At 40.6% G+C, this 16,921-nt stretch overlaps 1 protein-coding gene across 3 annotated transcripts in view; it reads left to right on the top strand.

Moving 5' to 3' along the window:
* Positions 1–489: 489 nt before the first annotated feature.
* The window catches only part of LOC310635425 (proton-coupled amino acid transporter 1-like), a gene marked incomplete at its 5' end in the record, with an annotated part of 31,914 nt that continues 15,482 nt past the window's right edge, over positions 490–16,921 (top strand). The window contains 3 exons of one of the 3 annotated variants that reach the window (XM_083354354.1): positions 490–1,178; positions 13,322–13,469; positions 14,508–14,598. In XM_083354354.1, the coding sequence (XP_083210480.1) occupies positions 13,327–13,469; positions 14,508–14,598 (234 nt within the window). Of the gene's footprint in view, positions 1,179–5,723; positions 5,819–13,215; positions 13,470–14,507; positions 14,599–16,921 lie in introns of those variants that run through there. The other 2 variants (XM_083354353.1, XM_083354352.1) reach the window with 2 other exon arrangements.

Below are 16,921 nucleotides of genomic sequence, written 5' to 3'. Positions count from 1 at the left end.
TTTGAAGGATCATTCACAAGAAAAATATATTTCAGTTTGGAGGAGATGGATAGATTATATTCAGAATAAATATGGGACTAAAAAGTTCCATTTAGCTTACGAGTATATTTTAGAGGGATATTGCTATTAATTTTAGTGTTAGTACTTTGTATGTATCTATGTTAAAGGGGAGTTAAAGCACATCATGAATTTGGTTAATTTTATATTATGGATAATCTTTAGTTAGAATATGATTATTATAACTATAACCCTGTATTTAGCTCTGGGAAGTGGGGGGGAAGGGGGGTGGTTTAGGGTGGGTAGGTTTTGGGGATGTATTGTAAAATCTTTTTTTGTAAAACTGTTTAATAAAAAAAACAAAAGAAGAAGAAGAAGAAGAAGAAGAAGAAGAAGAAGAGGAAGAGGAAGAGGAAGAGGAAGAGGAAGAGGAGGAGGAGGAGGAGGAGGAGGAGGAGGAGAAGGAGAAGGAGAAGGAGAAGGAGAAGGAGAAGGAGAAGGAGAAGGAGAAGGAGAAGGAGAAGGAGAAGGAGAAGGAGAAGGAGAAGGAGAAGGAGAAGAAGAAGAAGAAGAAGAAGAAGAAGAAGAAGAAGAAGAAGAAGAAGAAGAAGAAGAAGAAGAAGAAGAAGAAGAAGAAGAAGAAGAAGAAGAAGAAGAAGAAGAAGAAGAAGAAGAAGAAGAAGAAGAAGAAGAAGAAGAAGAAGCAGCAGCCAGGTCTTGCCTGGCAAAAATCCCAGGCAGCTAAACCGCAGCCGGAGGCGGGCCCGGCTTTGGCCACCGCGTCTCCTGCAGGAAGCGCCGCCGCAGAGCGGGAGAAGGAAGAAGAAAAACCCGCGCCCGAGCTTAGCGCAGGAGCAGCAACAGCGCTGCAACGGACGGCCGTCCCTCTAAGGGGCGCAGCAGTCCAAGCCGCAGTCGGCAGCGTGAAGATTTTAAAAAAAACAAAAAAAAAACACGAAACAAAGGCGCGTTTAGTCCTTTTGGGCGGAAGTTGACTTGCCGAGCCGGGCGGAGAACTCCGCCTTCCCGAAAAGCGTCACACACCACCATCTACACGTCGGCCGCGGACCCGGCGTGGTCACGTGAGGGGAGAAAGCAAGTTCAATCCGATGACCTGTCACAGGAAGGGGCCAAAATGGAAAGCCGGTGAAAAGGCAAAGGCAAAGAGATTAATGGTGGAGGTGGGTCTGGCTTTGGCTCGAAAGGAGGCTGGCAGCTGATAGGGCGCGGGCGGGGACAGGTTAGGAGGATCAGGGGGGCATGAGGACTAGAGGCTTGGCTGCGTGCACGGGGAAAACAAGCGAGGCTGCTTTTCTAAGCTGCTTTCATTTCGCTGATGCGGCCGAGCATTCAGTGGCCCCGAGGCAGAGGAGCGCCCGGCTTTCTCCCAGCTGTGCGGCGGTCCGCAAGGCTGGCAGATCCGGGGGATGGGAGGTGGGCAATTGGAGGCTGGGGAGTGGGTCGTCCGGCAGATAGCAGCTGAGAAAATATTTGCGTGTGAAGTAGGTTTATGTGAAATCTGGGGAAATGAATCACGGGAACAGCGTTTGTTAAAAAAGTGAAAACCAAGCAAGTGAAAGGCATTGGGTTGTTTTTTCCCTACTGAATTTGAATAGTTGTTTACAGAAATGATATATATGTAACCGGTTGGAAACTATGGATCTTCTTGTACTAGGAAAGGGGTAAAAATGAGACAACTACATTAGGATGTCTAAATAAATATCGTGCTTTGAACAATGTTTGATGCATGTTGGAATAATTGCCATTGGAATAGTTGTGAATAAAGGAACAAGGAAAAGAAAAAGGCAGCGTATCAGCACTGTACAAATATTTTTATTGGAGCAGGCTGGGTATAGATAATGACTCTATGTGCATGTGTAGGTAGGTACGTTTGTGTGTAAAATATGTTTCTGCAATGAAGTTCTTCCTGTTTAGGGAAGTGATCTGGAGGCAACTTACAAAATGCTTCAAAGCTAGATCTAATAGTTACTTCTATAATCCCCAAATAGAGAGTTTCAGGAATGCTGCATTAGCCAAAGTAGGATGCAGGAACAATGAAGAAGGGTTGTCAAACTAAGAATCTCAAACAGGTCTCTCCAACCTTTTTTTGCCTGAAATGGTATAAGGTTTCCTGCCTGAGCACGGGGTTGGACTAGATGACCTCCAAGGTCCCTTCCAACTTTTTTATTATTATTATTGTTATTGTTATTGTTATTATTATTAACTGAGGTTCTCCAGACCTGAAGAGGTAGTCCTCACTTAACAACTGGAATTTCCATAGTGACATCACAAAGTGTGACATGTGACCACATCGTTTAGCGAGGGGCAGTTCCGGCGTTTCTAGTTAAGCAAATCTTGCACCATTGTTAAGCGTGAGATCACAAGATCAAACCATTTGCAACTTTCTGCCGGCTTCTTCATTAACTTTGTCAGAAGCTGGTAGCGAAGGTCGCAAATGGGGATTGTGTGACCATAGTGTCATAACTGCAAGCATGTCACTGAGTGCCTGGATTGTAACCACATGACTGTGAGAATTGATCCTAAGTACCACTTTCGTTCAGCGATGTTTTCCATTTGTACTATCAGTGAGAACCAGTCCAGGACTTTCCAGAATTTAAACACATCTGGAGAACAGAGGGGAAGGTTGGAGCCTAAGTGTAATATAATATCCTCTCTGTTTGTGAAAATACATCAGCTTGTGATTCACCTCAGCAAGTTGGTCTTCAGTTACAGCTTCCCATAACAGTGACCATCTTTAGGAGGCAATAACCAAATAAAGTAAACCATAGCATCTGTCTTTTGCACTACTATTGCATTATTATCAATAATATAGGAGCAGGAAACTTTCTAGAATTATAATTTCTAAAGCTGTACTGAGTTTTGAATACTCTATCCATGCCGAAGACAGTTTTCTGTAGTTTAGTTGGTGTTTGAATGCTGTGTTTTGGACTGCGGTCAAAAAAGGACAAGAATATAGGTCACCCTTGATCTCTGAAAGATCCTTTTGCTTTGCTAACATTTCTCTTATCTAAGGTTGTAAATGTTCGTCTGGTATTTTTCCAAGTTCTGCTTTCCTTAGCAGGGTTCTTTTTCTTTATTTTTTTTTCGTAGTTTACTGTTTAGGATAGAATTAGCCTTTTTGTGCTTCCTGCTGTTTTCTAGTCTCTAATCTTAAATAAAAAATAAAAAATCTACTTGTGATAAAGTGCCTCTACTGGCTAATTTTCAAAGTAGGGCTCTTGTGCATTTTTACAGAAATTATAGGGTGACATTAAGTCCTGGTGCGTAGGAGTATAACAAAAATCTTGTGTATGTGTTCTTTTAGTTCACTCCTTATGTTTCTAGTGGGCTAGGAGGATTATTTGATTCAATTGTTACTGAATAACTATCCAAACTCAGATTTGTTGGAGAGCTTTCCTGCCCTGCCTGGCAAAACAAATACTTCTGCCATGTACTAGGAATGATCAATGTTGCTTGCTTATTAAATGTTATAAATTGTTTTGGGGCCATTTCCAATCATTTTTAAAAAAATAATTGACATTGAGAAGATAAATTTCATGATATATTTGAAAATAAAAGAAACTCCCTGTGATTCAGCAATGGGGATGGATTCTGTGACAAACCTGGCTCCCCACGTGCCTATTTTTTAAAAATGTATTTATAAGAAAGTGGGTTTTGGTTAGAGTTTCAGATATTGTTGTATAAAGTTACATAAGACAATGCCTGTGGATGTTATATTTAAATTTCTACAGTAGTGCTTTATCTCTACACAGTGACAAGATATCAGTAGGCCAATTCGAATATTTTACAACCGAGCAAAGAAGATCAGAAGGCTTAATCAAAATTTTAGTACAAACAACTCTTTGTCATATAATCTGAAATTGTAAAGGTCAACATTTCAGCCTAAACAATACTTGTTTGCTGTTTGATCTAAAATGCTTCACGCCTATTAAGCAAATGCTAGCTTATAGATGTGTATGGAGATTCTCAATAATCTAGGTCATGGTTATCCCAAAAGTGCTCTTTCAGAAGGCAACTGAACTTTCTTGTTTTTCTTTGAAGATTTCACTTCTCATTCAAGAAGCTTCTTCAGTTCTGACTTGATCATGGGTCGGCAACCCGCGTTTCTTTCAGTCTTCTCCTGAGGCTCCCAGTCCTCCGTCATTTGCAGAGAGAGAGACAGAAAGAGGCACTTGCACTTCCCTTCTCTCTCTCTCTCTCTCTCTCTGTCTCTGTCTCTCTCTCTCTCTCTGTCTCTCTCTCTCTTCTGTGTGTGTGTGTGTGTAAGTAAAAAAGAGAGTGGCCTGTTCTCCGAGAAGCTGACAAGCTTATTGGGTGGGGCTCTAAAACAGACATGTCAAACACAAGGCCCGGGGGCCAGATCCAGCCCGTGAAGTGGTTTCATGCGGCCCGCAAAGCCACCCTGGAAACAGTGAGGGAACGGCCCCCGCTGCCTTGGCCCTGGCCCAGAGACCCTCCTTCTGCCAGAGACCCTCAGATCTGTCCCACTCCTGCCCAGGCCCCCATAGGCACCCTTGATGCAAACGATGTAGAGCTGGCCACGCCCACCCAGTAGGCCATATGCACTTTAGCCATGCCCACCCAGTAGGCCACACCCACCCAGGCCACACCCACCCGGCCCCCTGAAGGCAACCGCAATGCTGATGCGGCCCTCAATAAAATTGAGTTTGACACCCCTGCTCTAAAAGAATGCAAATGACCAGCTGTTTGCAAGGAATATAATAAGTCCTTCCATTCCCCACTATCCAGTCCAGAGCTGAAGAAGCTTCTTGGATGAGAAGCAAAACCTCTTCAAAGAAAAACAAGGAAGTCCAGTTGCCTCCTGAAAAAGCACCATTGGGGCTCGCTCATAGACCCCTGTGCTTCCCGATGGATTAAATGTTGCCTAAATTTCTTCAGCATTCTTGGCCTGTTAGAAGAAAATTCTGATCTGCTCTGGCCTGGGTAAGTGAGCAGAGGATACCTACTTGAAGTGGAGGTTGAATTTATTTGACAGCAAATAATAACACACCGTTCTGCCTTTGAAGATGGCATGCTTTAAAAGCAAGATTTGGAAATATTTATAGGAAAGTCTAGGCCCTATTAGTGCTGTGGAGATGGTTTGCCTGGAAGGCTTGTGCTGAGTCTGGGATGAAGTGCCACCTTTTCACCTGCAGGGTGAGATAATGCTCATATCTTTTATATGTTTTGGTGTCAGTTTTAGGTGACAGGTCTACATCTGGAGAGTCTTAAGCATGTGCAAAAAATTCCATGTCTTGAGGGGATTTCTTTTGGTTTTTATTTGGGTGTCTGATATTAAGTGTGGGACACACTTAATTTCACCCTGGATGTCAATGGGAGGGAAGGCTTAAGAGGTCTTTTTGTATCTCTCAAATGTTCATTGCCAGGTCAGGATTGGTTGGCATCGGTATATGGTCTGGCTCGTAGGGATGCCATGGATATTTTCACCTTTTATTCAAAATAGCCAAATATGCTTAGCACAGGATGTGATGATTGCTCAAATACATAGTTCATTTGAATATTTCTTTTTCAAAACTATCTGAAGATTCCCAAATTAGAATATTTATTTATTCATATCCTGTCATCATCATCATCACTATTATTATTATTATTATTATTATTATTATTATTATTATTATTATTATCCTTATCATTATCATTATTATTATTATTATTATTACCTCAAGGTGGTGAATATATCCAGTGCACCTTCCTCTTCCTATTTTCCTCACAAGAGCAACCTGTGAGGTGAGTTGGGCTGAGAGTGATGGGCCCAAGGTCATGCAGCTGGCTTTCTTGGGTAAGACAGGATTTGAACTCATGTTCAAATGTCTCTTATTTTCTAGTGGGTGCCTTAACTACTAGACCAAACTGGTGCTATCAGTAACCTACAAGTGTCATCGTTAATTCAGATCTTGGTAAATAAGCGAGTTGAATAGCATTGTATTTTAGTTCCTTTGCTATTCAATCTTAGTTAAACATATTTACAAAGACATTTTCAGATTCAAACTTGCAGCCTCTCAAAATAGCAGAAGTAAATGTGTCATTCTTGCTGTTTATAATAATGCAAAATTTAACTCAGTTAGCCTTAAATGAGCCTATAGTAACTTAGCACAGTTTTGTGAGGAAAACCAGCTAGTAATTAGTTTTCAGCAGATTAAAGTGATAGCTTTTGCAAAAGTATCTAAATTTGAGATGGATAATAGAAGGACAGCAGAGCAAATGTGGAATTTTAATATATTCTAGTAATGTTTCAGAATTTTGAGGTCGTAAAAACATACACGGAGTTTGTCATGTTACAAGCTCAAAGAAACTTCAGTGATTCTAAAATTCTTCTGCCTGAAAGGTGGGCAATGCATTCGTGCAGCTTTGCAACAACTTTTTGTTAGACCCTTAGTGTGATTGCTCTGTAATTCATAGATGGATTTTTATCCAAACTACAAGTTATTGCAGTTACCATAGACTAAGTTCATAAGAACATGACTCACAGCAATATCTACCGTAATTGGGGAGGAGGGGGGGGAGACAGATAAGAGGGAGCAAATGACTAAGGCAGCCTTGCACTGAAATGATGTATTTTTTGTACCTGTATCATGCTCTCACATACATGTGTGAAAGAATCTGGAACTTATGATGACGCTACTGAGGAAAGTGATACATCTTGTGGGTGTTTCTGGTGTTACTAGTGTGAATCCAGTGCAATCCAGAGATTAGAGTCTGCTCAGCTGAAGACTGAAACAAGAGCATGGCTGTGAATAATATATTTGGCCTAAATGCCATTATTTCTCTACAGGACTGATTCCTCTTATGCCATCTGCCAATTTTAGTCTTCATGGTCTCAAATAAATTTGGAGAAACTCTCACTGTGAGACCTCTTTGTAGAGTTTCTTCATCTTTTGGAACTTTCCTTAGATAAGAAAATAATCAGAAAAAAAGCTTATAGGCATTGGATATCAAAGCGAAACTATTCTTATCTCAGAGAACAACAGAGAACAAATAGTACATGATTTTGCCAATCAGCAAACATTATCCTTTAGAGCCACATTTAACATCTTATCTTCAGTAGGTAAACAATATGAAAAATATAGAGCTTGTAGCTTGCTGAACTTGTCCATGTGGTTCCTTGCTGTTGCTGTTCATCCATTCGTGCTACATAGTTTCTGCTTTAATGACTGTTTAATAAGGCTAATGTATTATCCTTTTTATTACATGTTCCAGGTTGGTTTAACACATTTCACATTAACTTCCTTTTGTCAGGAAAAAAAACCTTGTGACACAGAATGTTGCAACATTTTGCATAGCAGCCATCAATATCTTCTGACAAAATGAATCCAGATTCTATTGAGTAATGTGCTCATTTTGGCCTCTTTAAGCAAATTTTATGTTGGTATTTAAATATCATTTTATCTTTGTGGGAGTCAGGATGGAGTGATAGGTTGTTTCTCTTTGTTACTGATCTTTGATCAAACTAAATAAAATTGATGTACATCCTCCCTTTTTGTCTTTATTGTTGGGGTCAGGGACAGACACTGGCTGGCCTTTTTACCTGTTCCCAGATTCAAATGTTACAGTGGATCAAGCTTGGCAGTATAAAAGTATTTTCCCTCAGCCATCTTTTAGTAGAGAGATTGTCACTTTGTTTATTGCCCCAAGATATAATAAGATTAAACTATAGAAAGTCTGTGTAGCTACAGATACTGTCTGTTTTTTATTTGGCACCTTCTCTCCAGAGGTTCCTGAAAACTTTGAAAACCTGACTTTGTTCTTAGGGCTGAGACTGATGTATATTATTCCTTCAGTGCCCTGTTTTGTTTCATTGTTTTGCTCTCCATTAGATTATTATAGTCTGAGCTGTCAATGTGATTCAATGTTTTTAGATTTTTTTAATTTTTCCCTAGTTCCGTAGGCTGCCCAGAATCCACTGGAGTTAGGTGGCCAATAAGTTTAAATAAAGAAAATGTTGTTGCATGAAATATTCAGTATTTATTTATACATGAAAACTATCTTTGCTTGAACTATAGGACAGGTAGTCTTTTTTCCCCAAAGCTAGCCCAATTGATCAGTTTTTCCAAATTTGTTTTAGAAGAGAAAATGGCTAATTCTTTAAGACTAATTTCATCACCTCTTTCCCAAAGCAGAGTAGTAGCAAATTCTTAATAGCTCAAAGATTCATTTCTCTCAAATCATTGTTTTTATCAGTCAGTTGGAGTCTCAGTAATTTAATGATGAACTAAGCAAGATTTCTTGAACTGGCGACTGATTATGTCCATGGTTATCATATTAAAATGTTATAGAAAAATAGTATCAATATATCCTTAGAATGCCCTAAAGGCGTCAACTGTGTTTAATTTGATATAGTAATTAAATGTGAATAGATAATACTGTATGTAACTAAAACTGTTAAATAAAATCCATTTTATAAAGCTATTATTTCTTATTTACTTATAATAACATTGTGGTCATACATTAAAAGGAAAAAATAGACCTGAAAGGGCCTTTAAAAGTCAAGTCTCAAAACATCCTATCTTCTTAGCAAGGCCTCTATTTTCCAGGAACAGATCTTCCAAGTGTGTCCAGTTTTTTCTATTAAGATGTCTTGCAATCCAAAAATAGCATTCGGTCATCAACTCAGATGAATTGATGTTAACATATAGCTCTGAAGGAGTGTCCATGTACCTCTTTTGAATCTGCAAATATAGCAAATTCAAGTTTGGATTCAAGATAGCAATAGCACTTAGACTTATATACCGCTTCACAGTGCTTTACAACCCTCTATAAGTGGTTTGCAGAGTCAGCATATTACCTCTAAACAATATGGGTCCTCATTTTACCAACCTCAGAAGGATGGAAAGCTGGGAAGGAAATAGTTTCCCTTCCAATTTATTCTCAAGTTTACCCTATGAACATAAATTGGAAAAATCAATATAAAATTCTGATTAAATAATTGAGTTCATAGCTACCGTAAACCCATGATTTTGAGGAATTGATGTTCATGGAAGAAAAAACACGTTTAGTGTTCCTAATTTTCTTAATTATTATTTTTGAAGAACAGTTTATATATAATGCTGGGTCAGGATTTTTCAAGTCACAGTTGCTGAACAAGGCACAATGACTTGGTTCATAGAACACTCTGTGCTTAATATTATATCTGAATGAGGGCTAGCTTCCTGATAAGGTCATTGTAAGTATATATAAGTACATCATATTTATATAAGTACAATATTAGTGCTCCTATTTTTCTTAATTATTATTTTTGAAGAACAGTTTATATATAATGCTGGGTCAGGATCTTTCATGTCACAGTTGCTGAACAAGGCACAATGACTTGGTTCATAGAGCGCTCTGTGCTTAACATTATATCTGAAGGAGGGCTAGCTTCCTGCTAAGGTCATTGTAAGTATATATAAGTACATCATATTTATATAAGTACAATATGATCTGTTCAGTAATATAGCACGCAAATTGTTCTAAGTAGAATTTTGCAGTTTACAGCTCCCAAAAGACATACCGTATTTTCTGGCGTATAAGACCACCCGGCGTATAAGACGACCCCTGACTTTTAAGAAGATTTTTAAGGTTTTTCGTCTTATACGCCGGAAAATACTTACATGCCAGTTGTCAAGTGTCCGACACAAGCCCGATTCAGCCCCGTCTGATGCAGATGGTGGAAAGCCAGACTTCCGGCGGGCCGGGGAAGAGCATGCCTGCCAGCCTGTTCCAGGAACTTCCGGGGACTTCCGGCGGGCCTGGCGCCCCTCTCGCCCGCAGACCATGCAGGAAAAGCCCCCCACCCATTTGAGAGCACATTTGCAGACGGAGCAGCCACACGTCTGGAGCCAAGCCCCGCCCAGGAGGCGGTCAGCCAGGTGGGCTCGGAAGACGCGCTGGAGAGGCGGGCTTGGGGCGGCCATGCTGAGGCCGGCTGGCGAGGGCCGCTGCGTGGTCTGCGGGCGAGAGGGGCGCCAGGCCTGCCGGAAGTCCCCGGAAGTTCCTGGAATGGGCTGGCAGGCACACTCTTCCCCGGCCCGCCGGAATTCTCCCAAACTTGGAACTGCCTGGCGGCGGGCGGGCGCTCCCTCCCCGATCCGCCGGGGAGCATCTCCCAAAGCGCAGCGTCTGGTGGCTGGGAGTCTGTCGGCCTGGTCGCTGGCGAGCTGGCCCGCGGCTAGGGCCAGGGCCCAGGAACAGGTAGCCGGGTGCGGGTGGGGGGAAGGAAAGCCGGGCGCGGGCTTCTGTGGCTGGTTGCGAGGCCGGATGCGGGCGTCTGCCGGGAGACATAGCAGGTAGCAGGGCGTGCTCTGCTTATGCTCAGATGCCGCTTGGGTGAGGGGGAGGGGCTTCCTGCCGCTCCCGGGGTCTGGCGTTTGCAAGGGGGAGGGGAAGGGGCTTAGAGGCTCTTGGGGGTGGGAAGGGAGAGTAACGATGGAGGGGGGACTGGACTAAGGAGGCTTGAAGTTGCTTTGCAAGAACGGGGATGCTCGACTGATTTATGTTTTTTTCCGGCGTATAAGACGACCCGGCGTATAAGACGACCCCCCAACTTTTGAGAAGATTTTCATGGGTTCAAAAGTCGTCTTATACGCCGGAAAATACGGTAATCACCAAAGATGATATGACTGCCAAGAAAAGTCATAAAGTTAAAAAATTAAATCTAAGACAAAACGTATTTCATTTCTATCACAGCCAATATAATATTACCCAGCCAGTTCCTGCACTTCGAGTATTTGTGCTTATTAGTTCTATTTCTTTGGATAAACCAAACGTTGATCTGAGTAAAATATCTTCCTTTTGTCCAGATTTTCGTGAGAGAAAGCTTTTTAGCAATAAGGAAATATATTTTTATTCATCATTTGTACACCACCCATCTCACTTCAATGACTCTGGGCAGCTCACAGTAAAAAACAAAACAAAAAAACAGATAATACAAAAGCATAAATAAGAACAATGTTAAAAACATTTAAAAGGTGGGGTTAGAATATTAAAAGTTTAAAAGTTAACAAGGTAAAGAAAACAGTCTCATGAGACCAACCATACCAGGGTTGCGTATCACATTTTTGACTCCCAGGCCATTTGGCAGACAGAGGTCTTAACATTCTTTCTGAAGGCCAGAAGAGGGAGGGGGGCTGCCTCACTTCTGGAGGTTGAGGCTCTCTTCCTGGATCCTACCAGTCAAAATTCTTTAAAAAATGGGATCTGCAGTATACCCTTTCTGTCTGGCAGAGTGAGAATTGGACAATATAACTGACATTAAAAGTTGGACGAAAGAAATGAATGCCGAATCAACTAAAAGTCATTGCAATGTGATCAAAATTAGTTTGATCTCACTCTGTCTTTGTATCTGAGTGAGGGTCTATGAAAGGAGATGAGTAAAAAGTTTTGTCATAATTTTGGTTGGAGAATTCATGTGTTGTTTTTTTAATCCCTAAAATCTGACACCCACTGTTTTTCCTCTAGTTCATTCTTCTTCATTGTGGTCTTCAAGGCGACAGCTTCTTATGAGGCCTCTCGTTTGTGGAGTTCCTCAGGGGTCGGTTCTCTCTCCCCTCCTGTTCAACATCTATATGAAGCCGCTGGGCGAGGTCATTCGTGGTTTCGGGGTGGGGTATCATCAGTACGCTGATACCCAACTTTTTTTCTCCACCCCGAACCAACCCAGTGATGCCCTCACCGTGATGTCTCGTTGCCTGGAGGCGGTCCAGGTCTGGATGGGGAGAAACAGGCTTCGTCTCAATCCCGCCAAGACTGAGTGGCTGTGCATACCGGCATCTCGGACTAACCAGTCCATTCCATCGTTAATGATGGGGGGTGAGGTGTTACCCCCCTTTGATAGGGCTCGCAACTTGGGCGTCCTCCTGGATTCACGGCTCAGTTTTGAAGACCATATAGGAGCTGTGACCAGGGGGGCCTTTGCCCAGGTTCACCTGGTGCGCCAGTTGCAGCCCTACCTGGACCGAGATGCCCTGCGCACAGTCACTCATGCGCTTGTGACCTCCCGATTGGACTACTGCAACGCTCTCTACATGGGGCTGCCCTTGAGGACCACTCGGAGGCTTCAGCTGGTGCAGAATGCAGCCGCGCGGGTTGTGATGGGGGTTTCCTGATACTCCCATGTAACACCTCTACTCCGCGAGCTGCATTGGCTTCCGGTTGCCCTCCGGGTGAGATTCAAGGTGCTGGTGATGACCTATAAAGCCCTAATTGATTTGTGCTTTAAATTGTAAGCCACCCTGAGTCTTCGGAGAAGGGCGGGATATCTGAGGCCTGGGTCCGGGCTATTTGAGGGAACACCTGCTGCCGGCATCAAGCTCCCTTCATCCTGTGCGCTCCCACAGGGAGGGTCTTCTCAGGGTACCGCCGGTAAAAGATTGCCGGCGGACAATACCCAAGGGGAGGGCCTTCTCTGTGGGTGCGCCGGCCCTTTGGAACCAGCTACCTGTAGAGCTGAGGACTTCCCCTGACCTTCGCTCATTCCACCGGGACCTGAAGACCTGGCTCTTCGAGCTTTCTGGCCTGGACTGAGAATATTAAGTGGGGTTTTTAATTGTATTTTAATTGTTATTGGGGTTTTTAGTTTCAAGGTTAGTTTAATCATTATAATTGTTTTAATTTATGTAATTTGTTGGATTGTTTTAAAAACCTTGTGAACCGCCCTGAGTCCTACGGGAGAAGGGCGGTATATAAGTTTAATAAAATAAATAAATAAAATAAATAAATAAAATTGCCTACCAGCCCGGCCAGATTGCATAGGAATTCTGGGATTTAATGTCTAATCACACTTCAAAGAGACATCACCTGAACTAGTTGATAGAAAGCTACCCTTACGATTTTACTTGACCTCTTTTCTGAGTACAAAATGGCTGGGGAGAATTGGATAGAAATGCTGCAGTTTGCAAAGTGCAGAAATCTGTGCTGATATTCTTCAAGGTAGTAGTAGTGGGTGAATGAATTTCAGAGAGGCTATTTCTTGCCCGTGAGGAGAAAGTGTGGGTGTTTTGGACTTTGAAAGTGTTACACTTTGACTTCAGTGGTAATTATAATAAAGTGCTGATCCCAAAGCGTTCCTTTGATCTGGAGTTTTCCTTTTAATATGCTCCTGTTGCAACTCTTTGTGTAGGTCAGAAGGTGTGGCACTCTACATATATAATTATCTGCCAGAATTTATTCCATTCATAGGAGCAGGACACCTGTGCTACAGCCATGGTCCATCTAGAGAAATTTTGTGTAATTGAGGCTACAAAACCCCAGGGGGGAAATGTTGAGTTAGTAAATACTACGGTTACTAATACTGCTTTTCCCAATGCAGTCACAATGTCCACCAAGAGGTTGCGTAATGAAGACTACAATGATTACAGTTCAACAGATGTGACTCCCGATGGCAGTTTCCCAGATGGCTTGAACAATATTTCCAGTCCATCAACCTATCAACGATTTGGAGAAACAAATGGAACAACGTAAGTGGTTTTATTCTTCATTAGAATCAGTCTGCATCTAAATGCATAGGCTAAGCGTGCAGGCATCATGCCAGGGCCTATTCAGATTACAGATAAAAAGCTAAAGCAGTGGTCATTCACAGATACATTTACTAAATTTACTGGGGATACAGCATACAGACTTGTACCCTGATTATGAATTATTTCATTATGAATTATGTAACATTTCAGTTTTTTAAAGTCTATTTTCTTCTGGCCTCTGACTACTTCAGATGACTATGACTTGCCAGCTTCCCCATTTTAAAGATTTGTCCATTATAAGTATTTTCTTGCCAAACATTCTGAACATGGAAATCTGCTCTTTGCTCAAGACGACACACAGAAATCCCCATAAAGTAATGACCCATGTTCTCAGCCTGAGGGTTTTTTTTTAAGTCCCTGATTTGGCATCTCTAATCTATATCAGTTAAGTGCAAGAAAAGCTAAGATTTTGTAATCAAAACCAACTTTGCTTCTTGGACAAACTGTGACATTTTTTAACCTTTACATTGATTTAATTTGTATCTGTGACCTTACTAGTGTGATATTATTTGAAAGCTTGTCTTGACATCTTTTCATGTTATCAATTGAATTACTAGTTCTGCTTAAGCTACAGGGCTACCTTGCCCAAAATGTGGACATAGAGTCAATTCTCTGTTAACAATTGATACGGCAGCTGCTTACTTTCTGTAAAATTGGTGTCTGGTTGCTGTCATGTATGTTGCAATTAATATAACATAGTTATATAGGCCATTCCCACACCTCCAAAGACAGTGCAATCTTTCAGCCTCAGTTTTCGTTTCTTTTGCCCTAATCCAGGGATGAAAAATTTCAGAACCACCAGATGTTGCTGAACTTCAACACCTGAGATCCTCGACTTTATATGTGGTTCCTGGGCTTATAGAATTGTAGTTCTGCAACGTTTGGAACATTGGAGGTTCTACATCCCTCAGGTTGAAGAAATAACCATGGGTTCTTTGGAGGACTTAATCTCTCTGTATTGTTTTTTCCCCCCTTCAGATGGTACCAAACCTTAATACATCTCTTGAAAGGAAACATTGGCACTGGCCTGTTAGGACTTCCGTTAGCAATCAAAAATTCTGGTATTGTGGTAAGAATTTTGCATTTGGTTGGTTTCAGTTGCTGGAGTCACATGGCTATTCTAGTCTATGAGAAAAAGACCTGCCTTGCAAGTTTCATTACATTATTTCTTACTTGTTTAAGCAATAAATTTGTGTTGTTGGCAGTTAAATTTTGTTCTGGGGGAAAAAAAACCACGATCTCTTCTGCTCCTCCTCTGAGCTATCATTTCTAAACTAACTGTCACTGTTGCAAAGTCTGGCAATATAATTTTTAGTAGTTGACAGTTCACAAGCTTAATTTTTGGTAGCCCTGGATCCAGAGAAGAATAATCAAGATGTTAAAGGTGGAGGAAAGTATTACTTCCTTCAGTTACTGGTATTTTTTCCTACTACTGCATCAACTAGGTTTATGGAAATGCTGCGGGATTTGCCACATATCAGTTTTAAAAAGTCCTTGTTGTAACCGGGGAAGAAGAGAGGCAATAAGATAATTAATTAAAGAAAGTTTATTATGATGAGTGGCCCCTTACTGCTTATAAAATAGTTACCGCATCCAGGATACATGCTACAACAGAGAAAACATATCATACGTTTGCTTACATTGAAAAAAGAGGACTTCAGACACATACCTCTGTTCCATTTTCTAGCAATTTGAAAAAATCCATGGCAAACATCTAGGCTAGAGTATTTTTAGTGTCTTCCTCATCTTGTTCTATTGATAACCATCTAACATTTGGGAAGTGCATGTTTGTACATCAGATAATATTCACTCAACTCAGCCTGAGTAATATATTTACTTTCTGTTCTGTGAAATAATTACCTAGGTTATTAAGTATGTAGGTTGTAATATTGAAAAACATATCCTCAAGTATGTGGACATCCTGCACCCTAACATTTTATACATTCTCCATAAACTAAAGATGACTCTAATTTGAGCATTAAAGCTCTCTCAGCAATTCAAAGTTCTTCAGACATCTGCCCTCAAGAGTTTTAAACTAAAGTTAAACTAGGTTATATCAAAATAGTTCTAATGTCATGTATGTGGTATATAAAAGAACTGAACTAGCTACAGACACAATTCTAATTATATTACTTTGACATCCTTAGCACGAGTGAATGTAGGTAACTGAAGAGAGCCAAGGAGATGGTTTTGAAGAAGCAGAGTAGAGACAATGATTGCAAAAGTATGCTTTAAGGCCAAGAAAAAGAGAAAACACGAGAAAGAAGCCAGACCTGATATGGAAGAGGACTTATTAGTTCTCTATTAGTTCTCCTCTTGATCCTTAGACTAATGTATAAGAGGAGAGAGTGGAAACCTCAGTCAGCTTTCAAGATATTGTTATTGTGGCCTATATCAATAAAGTTAAGTTCCAGCCAGACTTGTAGAGACTGTTTCCTGACTTATTCCACCTCAAAGGACTAACATTAATCTTACCTTTCTCATGCTATTTCTGTTTCTAGAGCAAATAATAATAATAATAATAATAATAATAATAATAATAATAATAATAATAATAATAATAATAATAATAATAATAATACAACATCGGGATGGCAATAATGCAAGCAAATCTATTATGAAAAGGAGATGACACACTGACTATTCAAAAAAGTGAATGGCTTGTGTCAGCATGGAAATAAAGATTCAAAGTGAATAACAGGATCAAGAGGAAGTAGAGAGAGAGGGAAAACCACATAATTAACTAATACAGAGAGGTCTGCTTGAAAGAGGAAGAATCAAAACCAGTGAAACATCTCCTCAGTAAACCTCTGGAGGAGTGAGTGGATTATCAACATGATAAATAATAGAAAAATGGTTTAAAACAATTGTTTAAGAACCAGAAAATAAATAAAAATAGAAGCGTGTTGCAGTATAACACAACCTTCTGGCACCAGAAAGACTATGTCTATTTATATGCATGTTTGGGGGTTCCACTATTCTTGAACAGATGCATAAAGAGTTATGGTGAATTATGGACCTTTGTAGTTTTATGTATTTGATGGAGTAAATTATAGTTCATTTAAACTGATGCTGTAACCAACCTCTCTTTAAGGAGCTACAAGTTTCTTCATTATCCATTGGCTTTTGGTGCTTCTGTCATATTTATTAAAGATAGGTTTCAGGAAAAAATAAGCACAAAAAAGAGTTTCAAAGGAACTAACAGTATTAATAAGATTAATATAGTGAGTGTGAATAGAAACTATGCTGAAGAAACAGTAGAAAGATGTTTCATATTTATCTAATTTACATTTTCTAGACTGACACACATTTGTTTTTTGATAGTTTATATTAAGCATTTCCCACAAAAGTATGCATTAATAAAAACTTAACACAAGAATGCTCTATGTTGA

The sequence above is a fragment of the Vipera ursinii genome (genome assembly GCF_947247035.1).
Source record: "Vipera ursinii genome assembly, chromosome: 2".
NCBI classification, from domain to species: domain Eukaryota; kingdom Metazoa; phylum Chordata; class Lepidosauria; order Squamata; family Viperidae; genus Vipera; species Vipera ursinii.
This window is presented reverse-complemented; position numbering and strand designations above follow the sequence as displayed.